We start from the raw sequence: 13,835 nt of genomic DNA on the forward strand, positions 1-13,835 counted from the left end.
TTTGTATGCTTAGGAAAATAAAAAGCTCATTTAGGAGCTGGTGTTTTGATGATCTGCATATCTACAAACCAGAAAACTGATATTTTCAGCCAACAAACCAGAAATAGATCATACAAACATCCAAACATACAAACTTGTGGAACTGACTCGAAATAAAAAACTAATACATGTGACTCGAAATATATTTTCAACCAACACACCAGAAATCTTCACTATTGCAGTTTAACTTGTCTTCCAAACTTGTCTTCTCTAACATGTGTGCAATTGTTAAAAAAATTGCAAATTGAAGCAAACATCCAAGATTGATGGTACCTTTTGGTGGCGACGGTATGGGGACGAGGCTGACCCACGAAACTAACCCACAAAACTGACCTACGAACAACACCCGAACTGATGTTGGCCCACGAAGCTGACCCAAACCAAACCCACGAGACCGGCCTTTGGTTGACCCACCCAATGCAGTACCCACCCCAACTCGTACCCACACGAGGAACGAAGAAGTGTTTCTGGAGATGATGAAATCTCGTGCAACTCAAAAGGATTTTCGTCTCAGAAGGAAGAAGCTCGTAGCCACCACAAGCACGAAATTTCTTTCCCAAGTTATATCTATGTAAAACATGTTTATTTAGATCAACAAAGATTTGGTCTACCAATAAGATTTGTCTATAGAACGTCACTCCCCAAAAAAAGAAACTCAATTCCCTAGGTCCCTAAAGAAGATAGCAGATAAAATATCACAAGCCTAGATCAGCTAAGCTAAGGGCTCCTACTGGAAGACAATTGAATGAGAGAAGAAGAAGAAATAAGGAGGGGACAAAGGTTGAGGAAGGACATTGTATCACGAGAAAAATGAGAGAAGTGACATAAAGGAGAGGGGACATGACATAAAGACTGGAGGGACTAAAAATAAAGGGGGCTTCTTCCTGACCACGAGAGGGACTTCAACTTCTTCAGTTTCTTTAACGTCACGAGAGAGACGCCAGCAACGAGATCTCCACTTGAAGATAGAGCTTAGATCTCTATTGTGCAGTGAGGATGAGAGACCATAAGAGACTATAAAATAATCATATTATAGTGGCTTATCCCCTCCCCAAACCTCATGGACGTAGGCCTCACGCCAAACCATGTAAATCTGTGTATCACAGTCTTTATTTTCCTACATTTACTTACTTCTCACAACCATGAATGTACACACTGACACCGTACGGTCTCACCGGACCACCATCGGGGGCTCCACACAACACTGAGTGTGGCCTAAATCACCATAGAAAGCCAGGAATGAATCTTTCTCCCCTTCCGGCCTGTTGCGCTATTTTTAGCTATTAACAGCTAGCATCGTATGTGGTATATGAGTTACTTTATATATCGGAGGTGTGAGAATGATGATTTCTCAGCATGCTAAATAATCATTGAGCGAGTGGATAAAAATTTTCTAGATAAGTATTCTCGGTCTTCCAACTTTTATTTTTATAAACAATATTGTTCCAAGAAGAATAGGCAGGATACAATCTCTCACCTATTCAATCAGGTTCATTGCCTATGCACGAAGGACACAGTTGATTGGGAACAATGCAAATGCACAGTGCACGTATAATGCATGCATGTGCATGGCATGCACAGTGGCGTGGGGGGGCACACATTGGTGGGCCAGTTGCCTGCCGCCCCTTGAGATGCCCCGCTGTCAGGTACTGCACCGATGGACTGCCAAGTGGGACCGGCGGAGATCACCCCACCTGGTCCACACTGTGTGAGATCTACAAGCTGGCGAAATCCATCCCGCCAACCACAAGGGGGGCCCGGGACAGCCCCCTGCGACCACCGACAGTTTTTGTCTCTGGTGAAGCCTCCCCCTTCCCGAAGCAACAACGGTTATGGGAGCTTCACATCCAGGATAAGCGCCGCGCGAGACCTAAAAGTTGGCGGGATCCATCTTGTTAGCAACAAGGGGGCCTGGGATAGCCATCGGCGACCACCACTAGGGTCGCCGCGATTTTTGTCTTTGGTGAAGCCTCCCCCTTCCCGAAACAGTGACGGCCACCGGAGCCTCACATCCGAGACACTCATTACACATAAGTTCACAGTGGCTAGCGAGCAATGACTACCATGGACTTCGGCCAGAGAACGCCGATGTGCTGGCTCATGGACTCCAGCCACAAACTTCTCCACCAGAGCCATCCTACCGCACCCCTCCCGAGCACAATCCTGCCATGTTCATCCCGACCACTGTGTCCCAGCCAACATCCCAGCCATGCCAATCCCGGCCACTGGCTTCCCGTCCATTACGTCCCAACCAACTCCCATCCCAGCCAACTCCTATCCCGACATGCCTATCCCAGCCACTAGCATCCCTTCCGCTACATCTCGGCCAACATCTTGTCCCGACCAACTCCCGTCCTGTCCAACATCCCATCCCGTCCCATCCAATATTCCGTCTCGGCCAATGCATGTAGACAAATGAGTGGTCGTATGCACCAACGCCATACATGGCCATCTTCCTCAACCCCCACAAGCAAGGCCAGAGTTTCCTAGAGTTGTTCGGCCATGGAGCCTCATGGCCACATGGAGAGGCCTGACCCATGCAACGTGTTGCACAACCACCGAGCTGCATGAGCCATACTGGTTGCCTCCAAGACACGTTGTATGGCCCATGCAACGTGCTACACTACCCCTTGCTCGGCCATGAAACTTTCTTGGCCACCCTACCAACACCATGCACGACCACCGCCAAGCCGCTCGAACTAGGAGTTGTTTGGACACAAGCATTGGGAGTACATGCCTCTCAGCCTGAGTAGGGCTAAGCAAAAATCCGACAATCCGACTCCGAGTCTGACTCCGCACCGGCTCAGCTCCGACTCCGCTCCGGCTCCGACTTGTCGGAGTCAGAGTCGGAGGTTTTTTCCTCTTGGCAGTCGGAGTCGGAGTCGGAGTCGGAGCCATTAATGAACCGACTCCGACTCCGACTCCGCTCCGATCCGACTCCAACCCTCCGCCTCCGCCTCCGCCTCCGCCTCCGACTCCAAATCCGCCTCCGACGTGGCCCTCCGACTCCGCCTCCAATTTTATACATATTTTATAAAAAGATGTGTTTTTCTATATATTAATTATTTAAATTTTATACAATTATATCTTATATACTTAGTTAAACTCAATAATATACTAGTTAAATAATATATTTATACTATAATATATAGACTAAATTGACTAATAATAGTTTAGTATATGACTATATGTAAATATCATACTATTACAAATTTACAATATTACTACCATGTAACACTAAATTACTAATGTATAAATATAATAGCATATAATACTAATAACTAATGTATATATAATATACTATAAACACTAAGATGAATAATAACATCGACATGTAATATTGTAATACTAATGTATAAACACTAATATATAAAATTATAATAACATATAATACTAATGTATAATAACTAAAGTATTATTCATATAAATTACTAATAGTCTAATAGTATTAATTACTATATATAAATTAGTAAACCACTTTAAGCCTATATATAAATTACTATATAAATTACTGTAGTATCAATTACTAATACTATATTACTATATGATACTATTAACTATAGTGAATCAGTGATATACTAGTATTAGACATTAGTGTACTAATACAATCAGTGATATAGTCAGTATAATATTTATACTAATACTATTATTAATTATATAGTTATACTAAATTAAAATCACTATAGCAAATACTAATATATAATTATGCTAATCACTATAACTAATACTAATACTAATATAGACTATAGTAATAACTTATAGTATTATAACTATACTAAATCACTATAACTTATACTAATATAGTTATACTAAAATTTAAATCACTATAAGTAATACTAATATAGTTATAATACTAATATAGTTATATTACTATAGGATACTATTAACTATAGCGATATACTAATATTAGTATACTAACACTATTAGTGATATAGTTAGTATAATATTTATACTAATACTATTATATAGTTATACTAAATTAAAATCATTATAGCAAATACTAATATATAGTTATTCTAATCACTATAACTAATTCTAATACTAATATAGACTATAGTTATAACTTGTAGTATTATAACTATACTAAATCACTATAACTTATACTAATATATTATAAAGTTATACTACATCACTATAACTTATACTAATATAATTATACTAAATGACTATAACTATAATTATATATAGTATTAATATCACTATTAGTATAATATATAGTATTAAGATCACTATTAGTATACTATATATAGTATATATATAGTATTAATATCACTATTAGTATTAATAACTATTAGTATATTAGTGTATTACTAGTATTTCGTATATGGTGCCCTTTTTTTTAATAGTCATTTATAATAATATATATCATATATTTTTTTTTATGAATCTTCATATATATATATATATATATATAATATAAAATAGATTCATATTAATTAGTAACTATATTTAATACAGTTAATACTACTTTACAATACATAATACGGTGTTGTTAGTCGTTACTCGTTGGGGACCTGGGGACTGAAGTTTGAACTAATTAGGTCAGGTGCCGAGGTGCGGGTTCCCCAATCCCCATTCCCAACTGAATCGAAGACTCACTAAACCCTCGCAACCCTCTCTCTCGCGCAGGCGCAGCCCTTTCTCCTCAGTCGCCGACTCGCCGCTCCTCTCGCAGAGCCCCTCTCTCTCGCAGCCCTCCTCTCACGCAGACGGCTTCCATGCTTGCATGATCAATTACTTGAAAGGTCAGTAGGGTTTCTCCCAACTTCGTAAATCCGTGATCTTTTTATTTTTTATTTTTCCTCTTGTCTGAATTGGGGAACATATGTTTGTTGCTTCTTCGGTTTTTACTGTGGAAGTTTTTGTATTATAATAATTATCGTTGATTGATGTGCACTGCGTTTGGTTGATGGGAAAAATGTGGGTCAAAGAAATAGATGATGGGATTTGTGTGTTGGGCCTTGTTTTTGGTTAATGGGTCTGAGTAAGGACTCCGTTTGGTTGCCAAGAAAATGTTGGAAAAGAAAAGTTAAAAACAAAAGTTTATGCACATGGCATGATTGACAGGATTTCCGACTCCGCTTCGACAAGTCGGAGTCGGAGTCGGAGTGGATTATGTACATCGCGGAGTCGGAGTCGGAGGTCGGATTCGACCTCCGACAAAGTCGGAGTCGGAGGTTGGGCCCTCCGACTCCAAAACAGTTGGTGCTCAGCCCTAAGCCTGAGCTTGGAGGTTCTCGGCGCCACTCTCCTCGGCCATAAGGTCCTCGTCCATTTTACTACCTTGAAATTCCTAGGCCCCAACAGTCGATACCTCGACCACAACTTCCTGGACCACATAGAAAATTGGCTCCCGCAGCTTGATCAACCGACAGTGATCAAAGGGTTGCACACTGAAAATGGGTCAACCAACAGAGTCCCTTGTGCACGTGCATGTTGCATGTCCCATACAACGGAGATTGTTCGACTCACCTGCAGTACACATCAAAAAAAAAAAAAGAGAAGAAGAAGAATAAGTGTAAGTAATAGGAGAAATAACAACTAGCAGCGACCAATTTCAGTCATGCACAAATTGGATACAGTAGCTAGAACACCCTAGTTTGTCTCTCTCTAAATTTATGTGAATTTCATTTTTACTAACATAATTGATTCATGTGGCATGAAACACTAGCTACACAACCCCACTTGGGCACTACTCAAGCATCTCAATATGTCTCCATCAGAATCTATTTCTTGGCATTAACATACATGCGGGTAGCCCAGACCTCTATCATCGCCAAAACATTGCTGCTCATTGGCCTCGTCGGCACGCCTCAAATCTTCATCACACTCCAACAAAACGATTCAAGTGCACAAATCTCACACTTGTCATTGGAAATTATATACGCTAACCGGTTTATCTTTTGTAGCATGGTCAAGCACCCCGACTACTCATCTCTCTCACGCCTACAAGGGTTAACGAGGCAAGTCCAGTCTTACGAACTGCTCAACCTCCATCGGTGCAACAAGGCGAGTTCAGTCTTACGAACTGCTCAACCTCCTTCACGTCTATGAGGGTCAACGAGGCAAGTCTAGTCTTACGAACTACTCAACCTCTGTCGCGACACAAAGGCGAGTTCAGTCTTACGAATTACTCGACCTCCCTCACGTCTACGAGGGTTAATAAGACTAGTCCAGTCTTACGAACTGCTTGACCTACATCATGGCGAAGAAAAAGTCTAGCCTTACGAATTGTCCGACTACTTACTTCCCTCGTGAGGCTAAAGAGGCGAGTCTAGTCTCCAGGTTACTCACGGTGGAGTGTGGGTTCAGTCTTACTCCAGGAACTACATCTCCACTAGCAAACGGCTGGTGTCCGCACTCATGCCATAACTGCTAATAGCGAGTTACCTTCGGGAACGAGACTTTGGAGTTAACATACCTTCGAGCTTCAGGGAGTCGACAAGCTCCGTAACCACTTTGCGTGGGATACTACAAACAAACACTAAACACTGACACCAAAATGGAAACATTAACAACAATTCACATCAGAGAAGGAAAAATTTACCAACACCATCGAAAATAAAAATGTCAGATGAATATATGCTTTTCGACAATGACAGACGAGTCCAGTATTATGCACTGCTAAACTTCCCTCACGGCAACGAGGCGAGCTCAGTCTTACTGTTAGACCCCCACGTCGAGTTGCCTCAAGAGGAGCCGCACACGCCCTAGTCATGGTGGGTACTTGCACCTTGGCTAGCCCACAACCATGCCTTGGCTCGTGGGGTGACACGCACGGGGCGCCCAGCATGCATGCATGCCTTGGCCCACGCGATGACACCCACAGGGCGCCCAACATGCGGGCTAGCAGGCACACGGCAGCACGCACAACACAAGCCAGCGCGCACAGGCGCGCAGCACAGACCAGCGCGCAGCACAGGCTCGCGCGCACATGCGCGCAGCACTAGGCGCCCCAGCGGGCCGCACACCCAGGCACTTCGCAGTGCGCAGGCCCGTGCGCACATCAGTGGGCCGCAGGGCCCTGCGGGCATCCATGCGCCGCACAGGCAAGCCAGCCCGCGCGCACGCCCAGACTGACCATGCCGCACACCCGCATGGCCTTGACTGCTCCTACCGCACATCAGCTTGACAGCACGCCCACGCCCATCCTGCAGCGCACCAGCAAGGCTAGTGGCACGCCCCAGGGCGTGCCATCCAACGCACGGCTCCAGCCCGTGCCATGCGGAGCAGGCCAGTGGCATGCCATCCAGGCATGCCATCCAGCGCACGGCTCCAGCCCGTGCCATGCAGCCAACCACGTGGGCCATGCCGAACCAACACTTAGCCATGGACCAACCAACCAACATGCAACCACTTAGCCAACCATGGGTCCGTGCATGTCACACCATGGTTTAGTCCATGGCTTCTTTTTATTGTTTTACTTATTTAATCCTTTAATTATTTGCTATTTACTTTAAAGGGACCATTTTGGGGTTTCCAAGTTGTAACCTATAAATAGGACCCTTAGTCATTTCATTCACATCTTTTGGCAAAACTCTTAGAGAGAGAACATTGTTTGAGAGATCAACTTTCGGTGCAATTGCACTTGGGCAATTTGGGTGCAATCCGTGAATCCCAAATTGATTTATCAATCTATGATGTTTAATCATTCCTTGTGCAATACGTGAATCAAGGCTTGATTGTTTATTTGTTCTTTGTTTGATTCTTGTTTATCTAAGAGCAATAGTGTTCTATATATTGTTCTTGGAGGTTCATATTTGTTCTTGAAGTTTTTCCTTATTTTTACTCTTTCAATCCACTTGATTCTACATTTCGACTCAAAAAGGTGTTAGTCAACTTTCCATAAGTTGATTTAACCCCTTTTGGTTGCCCTAGCCGAATAGCAATATTTGGTAAGTCAAATCCCATTCGGCCATCTATTGTCTTATTGGGACTTGCCTAGCCGCCACACTACATTCCTTTTTCATCCAAAACAATTAGGAAACTTTCCTAATTCCAGCCCTATCCCATTTCGGCAACCCTAGCTATCACTTTCCATATCCTACTTTGGTAACCCTAGCCGCCCATCCTTTTCCCATTTTGGCAAACTCTAGCCGCCACAACTACTTACCATATTGAGCTAACCCTAGCCGCCAACCTCATTCCATATTTGACAAACCCTAGCCGCCCACTTCCTTACCCTTTTGGGCAAACCCTAGCCGCCAATATCCTTTTCCATTTCGGGAAACCCTAATACAACTCATAGCCGTGCATCATTCCATCATCCTACCCTACACTTACATCATCCAACCCCAATATCCCATACTCTTACTAGCCGAAATATACAACCTCATATTGGCACATTGATCACCTTGACCATCTTTGGGCGTGGACCAAGCAAGAGAAGGACTTAGACTCGGTCACCTCAAGGCTACTATTGGCTTAGCAAGGCAAGTGTTTAGGGACTAGACCGGGGTCCCTAACACTTACACATTGCTCGACCTCTACCGGACAACAAAGCAAGTTCAATCTTATGCATTACTTGACTTCTCTCACTTTTACGAGGGTCAATGAAGCGAGTCTAGTCTTACGAACTGCTCGACCTCCGTCACGCCAAAAAAGCGGGTCCAGTCTTTCGGTTGCCCGACTTATCACCATTTTAATTAAGAGTCAACAGGCGGGAAAGATCAGGGACCGCCCAGCCTCCCGAGCACCCAAATAGATGGGCAAGTCACTTGATTGCTCGACCACCCTCGCGTGCATAAAAGTCGAGCTCCGCACTCGCACTTACGCGGTTGAACACCTCTCCCACCAAAGCCGAGCTTCATACTCACACCTTACGTGGTAGTGCCCATCTCTAGCCTAGTCTCACGCTCAGAAATCTTTATCACTTAATGCCCGCGAAATAGGAAACCATAGACCCACTCCCGAAATTTATTTTTCTATAGACTTCTCAGGACCATCTCTGTAGTATATTTTATTTCGAAGATTCCCAAGGTCTTCTTTTGGAGTGAATCAACCTTAAGAATAGCGGGCAACTGAATGGGATAAAATATCCCAGGCCCAGGTAAGCCAAGCTCAGCCCATCAAAAGGTCTCTACTGGAAGACAATAGAAGGAGAGAGGAAGAAGACATAAGGAGGAGACAAAGGCTGGGGAAGGACATGGTGTCAAGAGGAAAATGAGAGAAGTGATATAAAAGAGAGGGGACATGACATAAAGACTAGAGGGACTAAAAGTAAAGGGGGCTTCTTCCAGACGACGAAAGGGACTTCAACTTCTTCAGTTTCTTCAACCTCACAATACGGACTCTAGCGACGAGATCTTCACCTGAAAATAGAGCTCAGATCTCAACTGTACAGCAAGGATGAGAGACCACAAGAGACTGTAAAACAATCATTTTATGGATTATCTCCTCCCCAAACCCTTGGACGTAGAAATTACGTCAAACCACGTAAATCTATGTGTCCCCCCGTCTCTTTATTTTTCATGCTTACTACTCACCGCTATGGATGTACTCACGGACATCGTGCAGCCACACTAGACCACTGCCAGGGGCTCCACACAACACCAAGCATGGCCCGAATCGCCATAGTAGGCCATGAATGAATTTTTCTCCCATTCCGGCCTCTTGCGCTATTTTTAGACGTTAACAGGCCTAACATTGACCTCGCTAAGAGAGGGAGAGGGGTCTATTTCTCTCTCCCCTCCTCTCTCTTCTACTTTCTCTTCTCTATAGTGTTCTCTGCATCTAGTTTGGGTTTTTTTTTTCGATCATTTGTTATCTAACTTGTCACCATCCAACCTTCATCTATGGTCTCACGCCCCACTATTGAAGCCGACTCCATTCAATTTATAAGTCCGTAGCATCGTAATCTTATCATTAGAAAATAACTTTTACAAGCTTCGTATGGATATTTTGAGAAAAAAATATATATAACCTACTGAAACATCTCACTTTTTTAGTAGATTGGACTTGTATGCAGTGGGCCTATATCTAGATGGGTAATGTTAGTATGCCGCCTAGTTTTGACCGTTGAGTGTGTCTATTAGTATAAATTTTACTTTATACTTTTTTATTTTTTATTTTTACATTTTTTTAACTTATTTAAATATTTTAAAAAAATATTAATGTGTTAATAGTCACTTTCTTAATCAGTAAGTAAAAGAAAAACAAAATTAAAAACAATAAAAGCATGAACGGTCAAAATAAGGGGGCAAAATAATTCGGCATAATAGCATTATTCTATCTAGATTACTCTATCAGTTTTCACTAACACATCGCATCACCATTTTGTTGGCTCGGAACCGGCTTCTTCCAACCTCTAACCGCCTCCTCTCCCTCCTTATTATCAAATATGTTCAAGTGTTTTTCTTCTACTTTTGCTTGTTTTTATTCATGGTTTGAAAGCACTTTTGGAGCTTCGATCTGCCACGTTCCGCTGCTATCCACCACAGCCTCATGAAGTCCATAAACATCACCTCCACCACTTACAGGCACACATGCTTCCCACAAGCCACAAAGCTCCTCCACTTGGTTGATGTTTAACAACAATTATTACAAGCAAGATCGTATAGATGATGCACTTCATTGAGTTAAAAATACCCAAGTAGTGATAATTCTTCTCTTTTGTTCAAATTGGTTTAGTGTCCAACAACAGTAGCTTCAACCAAGATGGTACAGAGTGCACTTCAAGAGAATCCGATTCCGGATTGTGCTAAAAATACCCAAGTGGGGATATCTTCATGGCTTCTTGTCAAGAAATATGTTGGCCTGCAACCCGACCAAACCGGGATGTGTTTTGGCCCGATCCGACCCGATCCGACTTTCAGTCGGACACTAACCAATATGACCCGACTTGAATCCGGTCAACCCGTTATAACATCTACTAATTAAAAAGCTTCGATCTGACTGCATGCATGCCCAACTTTATCGAAAACAGATTTATATCATTATTTTCAGCTTGACAAGATCTCGATCTCTCTCTCCCTTAATAATCCTTGACTGCTAGTTGAGAAAAAAAAATCCCTGACTGCATCTCATCACCACAACTTCAAACTACAACTGGGAGCTCTAATAATCTTCATTATTGTTCAACAAAACTCATTCAATCCTACTATCACATCTCTGTAAGGTTCCATCTCAATCGTCCCGAGGTCTGAGAGGCTACCTTTTTCCCACTACAACACTCCACTTCTCTCTGTCTCTTCCTCGCAACCATTTTCTATGCAAGATAGAAACCATTAAACAAAGATTGAGGGAGGGGAGAAAGAGACCCTTTTGTTTTGAGCGAGAGAGAGAGAGAGATCAAGCGGAGCCAGTACCTATCTTCATGGACCATCGATGGTAACCCAAGTGACCGTTCCTTCGAAGGTGTTGCTTGCAATGAGAGAGGTCAAGTGGCGAACATTTCATTGCAGGGAAATGGGCTCTCAGGCAAGATCTCTCCAGCCATTGCTGGGCTCAGGCACTTAATCATGAACGAACGTAGAGAAGTGATGATGAACAGAGGCGACAACGATGACGAATAGAGAAGACGGCGATGACAATGATCACAGAGAGAAACGGGGAGGAATGACAGTAAGGGGGTGAGATTTGGAGAGGGCAAGAGGGTTGGCGGCTAGGGATTGAAATCCCTTGAGCTGTTAAAACATGTAGTCGGATTGTTTTTACTTCTAGCGGGTTCGACCCGCAAGCTAGTCAAAACCGTATTTCTCGGTCGGGTCGGGTCGGGCCGGGCCGGGTCACACGGGCGGATCGGATCATCAACTTTTCTGCACAGCCCTAGAAATATGAGACCAGCATAATGTAACCATTTCACATTTATTTTTAATTGCTAGCTCTGGACTAACTTGTGGTATTTGTCGTGGTCCCCACACCCATCATTCATGCTATCCTTAATTAAAGTTTATCTTGCTCAAATAAAAACAGATTGGGAAAGCAAATTCCATACAGAAATTTCAATTATCAGCATCAGTGAGGGACTGAGATCCCAATTCAGCGGAAATAGACGGAGCTTCTTTGGAATCATTTCAATAAGTGCAAAAACCAAACACCATAAATAAAAGATTCGGACAATACAAACAAAATTGCAGAAACAAAGTTCACCAACTAGTCTCAGACAATTGATCTATGAATGGAGGATGCAAAAAGATCTCAAAATCAACAACACTAAAATGTGATACTCCTTCAAGTACTCTAATCAGACAAACTTTTTTAAGCCTTATCAGACTTGGATGCAGTGGCAGCAGCCTGTCCTCTGAGCCGACCGGTCCTCCTTGCAGCGATAAGCCCAACCTTTTGACCTGGCGGAGCATCACGCCTGACAGTACTTGCATGTCCAATATGTTGGTGGTTACCTCCTCCATGAGGATGCTCAACTGGGTTCATTGCCACACCACGAACCTTGGGCCAGCAGTTTCTCTTTACTCTGAACTTGTGGTATGCATTACCAGCCTTGAGAAGGGGCTTCTCTGTTCTCCCTCCACCTGCAACCTGTCCAACCATTGCTCGGCAACCACTGGGTACAATCTTCTTAGCACCAGATGGGAGTTTGACCCTATTAAAATGAACAACTAACAAGCTGATAATCTTACATTCCTGGCTTAAAATAGTGCAATGTAAGCATCCCCTACCCAAAGATTGCACGATATAATATATACACACACCAACATAGCTACTAGTCAAAAAAGAATTGTAACCTTAATGGTACAATATAAGAAGTCATCCGGGATTGAAGAAATATAGGTGTCGTTAAACATAACAATTCATCACAGTGGCGAATTTCGTACATTAATGATAATGCCGGGAGAATATTGTATAGAATCTAACTTATAATAAAAATATTGCATAGAATCTATATATGAGTATATGGTATTTGAAGCCAAATGGCCAAAGTAAGCAGCCTAAGCAGAGGTAGATCCGGAGAATCCATTTACATTTTGTACCGTTTTCAAGCTTTTAGAGACAGTAGAAAACGCATAGCCATCGCGATTCGTGTTTCGGCAAAACTCAAGCATCAAACTTATACATAAAAACACAAGGCAAATGTATTAAAAGTAAGCAACCAAAAGGAACAAAACCATGAGAATTAGAAATATGCATACATACATACATATACATAGAGAGAAAGGAGGAGGAGCGGGGGGAGATAGAGGACCTGGTGGTGTCATTATCTGGGTTATGACTGATAACAATAGCGTAGTCCCCAGAAGCCCTAGCGAAGACACCACGATCGCCGACGTGGTGCTCAACGTTGCAGACCACAGCTCCTTCGGGAATAGATCTGAGAGGCAAGACATTACCTACCATAAGATTGGCCTTCTTGCCGCAGTATATGAACTGGCCGGTGTAAATGCCCTCTGCGGCTACGAAAAGCTCGTTCTGCTTCTTGTAGCGGAAAGGGTGGCGGAAGGTGACACGAGCGAGCGGAGCACCTCTACCAGGGTCGTGAATGATCTCGGTGACGACGCCCTTGAGGTAGCCGTTACGCTCGCCGAAGTCGAGGCTGCGGAAGCGGGCCGGACCCTTCCGGTGGTGGGTGTGAGACTTGAAGACTGATCCGGCACCCTTACGCTGAGCTCGGATGACGCGACCCATGGTGGGTGGGATTGGAGATGGCCAAGCTTTGGTATCGCGGCGGGGGAATGGGGAGGGGGATGGAAAAGGAAGATTAGGGTTTGGGGTCGAATATGTAGGTGTGTTTGTGTAGTAAGACGGCGTCGTTGTGCGAGGTGTTGATCTGCAGGGTTTCGACTCTAGAATATGAAAAATTTTAAACATAAGTCACACATCCTGCACACTCATTTAAAAAT

The 13,835-nt window shown here is 43.4% G+C and overlaps 1 protein-coding gene across 1 annotated transcript; it reads right to left on the minus strand.

Moving 5' to 3' along the window:
* Positions 1 to 12,017: 12,017 nt before the first annotated feature.
* Positions 12,018 to 13,835, minus strand: LOC108992042 (60S ribosomal protein L8-3). The gene is made up of 2 exons (XM_018966488.2): positions 13,181 to 13,835; positions 12,018 to 12,580 (listed from the first exon to the last, which is right to left on the minus strand). Exons 1-2 carry the CDS (start codon positions 13,801 to 13,803, stop codon positions 12,238 to 12,240), a joined length of 966 nt encoding a protein of 321 aa, XP_018822033.2. The 5' UTR covers positions 13,804 to 13,835; the 3' UTR covers positions 12,018 to 12,237.

This window comes from Juglans regia, chromosome 11 (genome assembly GCF_001411555.2).
Source record: "Juglans regia cultivar Chandler chromosome 11, Walnut 2.0, whole genome shotgun sequence".
Taxonomy (NCBI): domain Eukaryota; kingdom Viridiplantae; phylum Streptophyta; class Magnoliopsida; order Fagales; family Juglandaceae; genus Juglans; species Juglans regia.

Coding starts and splice junctions, on each gene's coding strand:
- LOC108992042 (XM_018966488.2), bottom strand. CDS start 13,803: ATGTTTAAAATTTTTCATATTCTAGAGTCGAAACCCTGCAGATCAACA. Junction 12,581..13,180: donor CCAGATAATGACACCACCAG/GTCCTCTATCTC, acceptor TCATTTTAATAG/GGTCAAACTCCCATCTGGTG.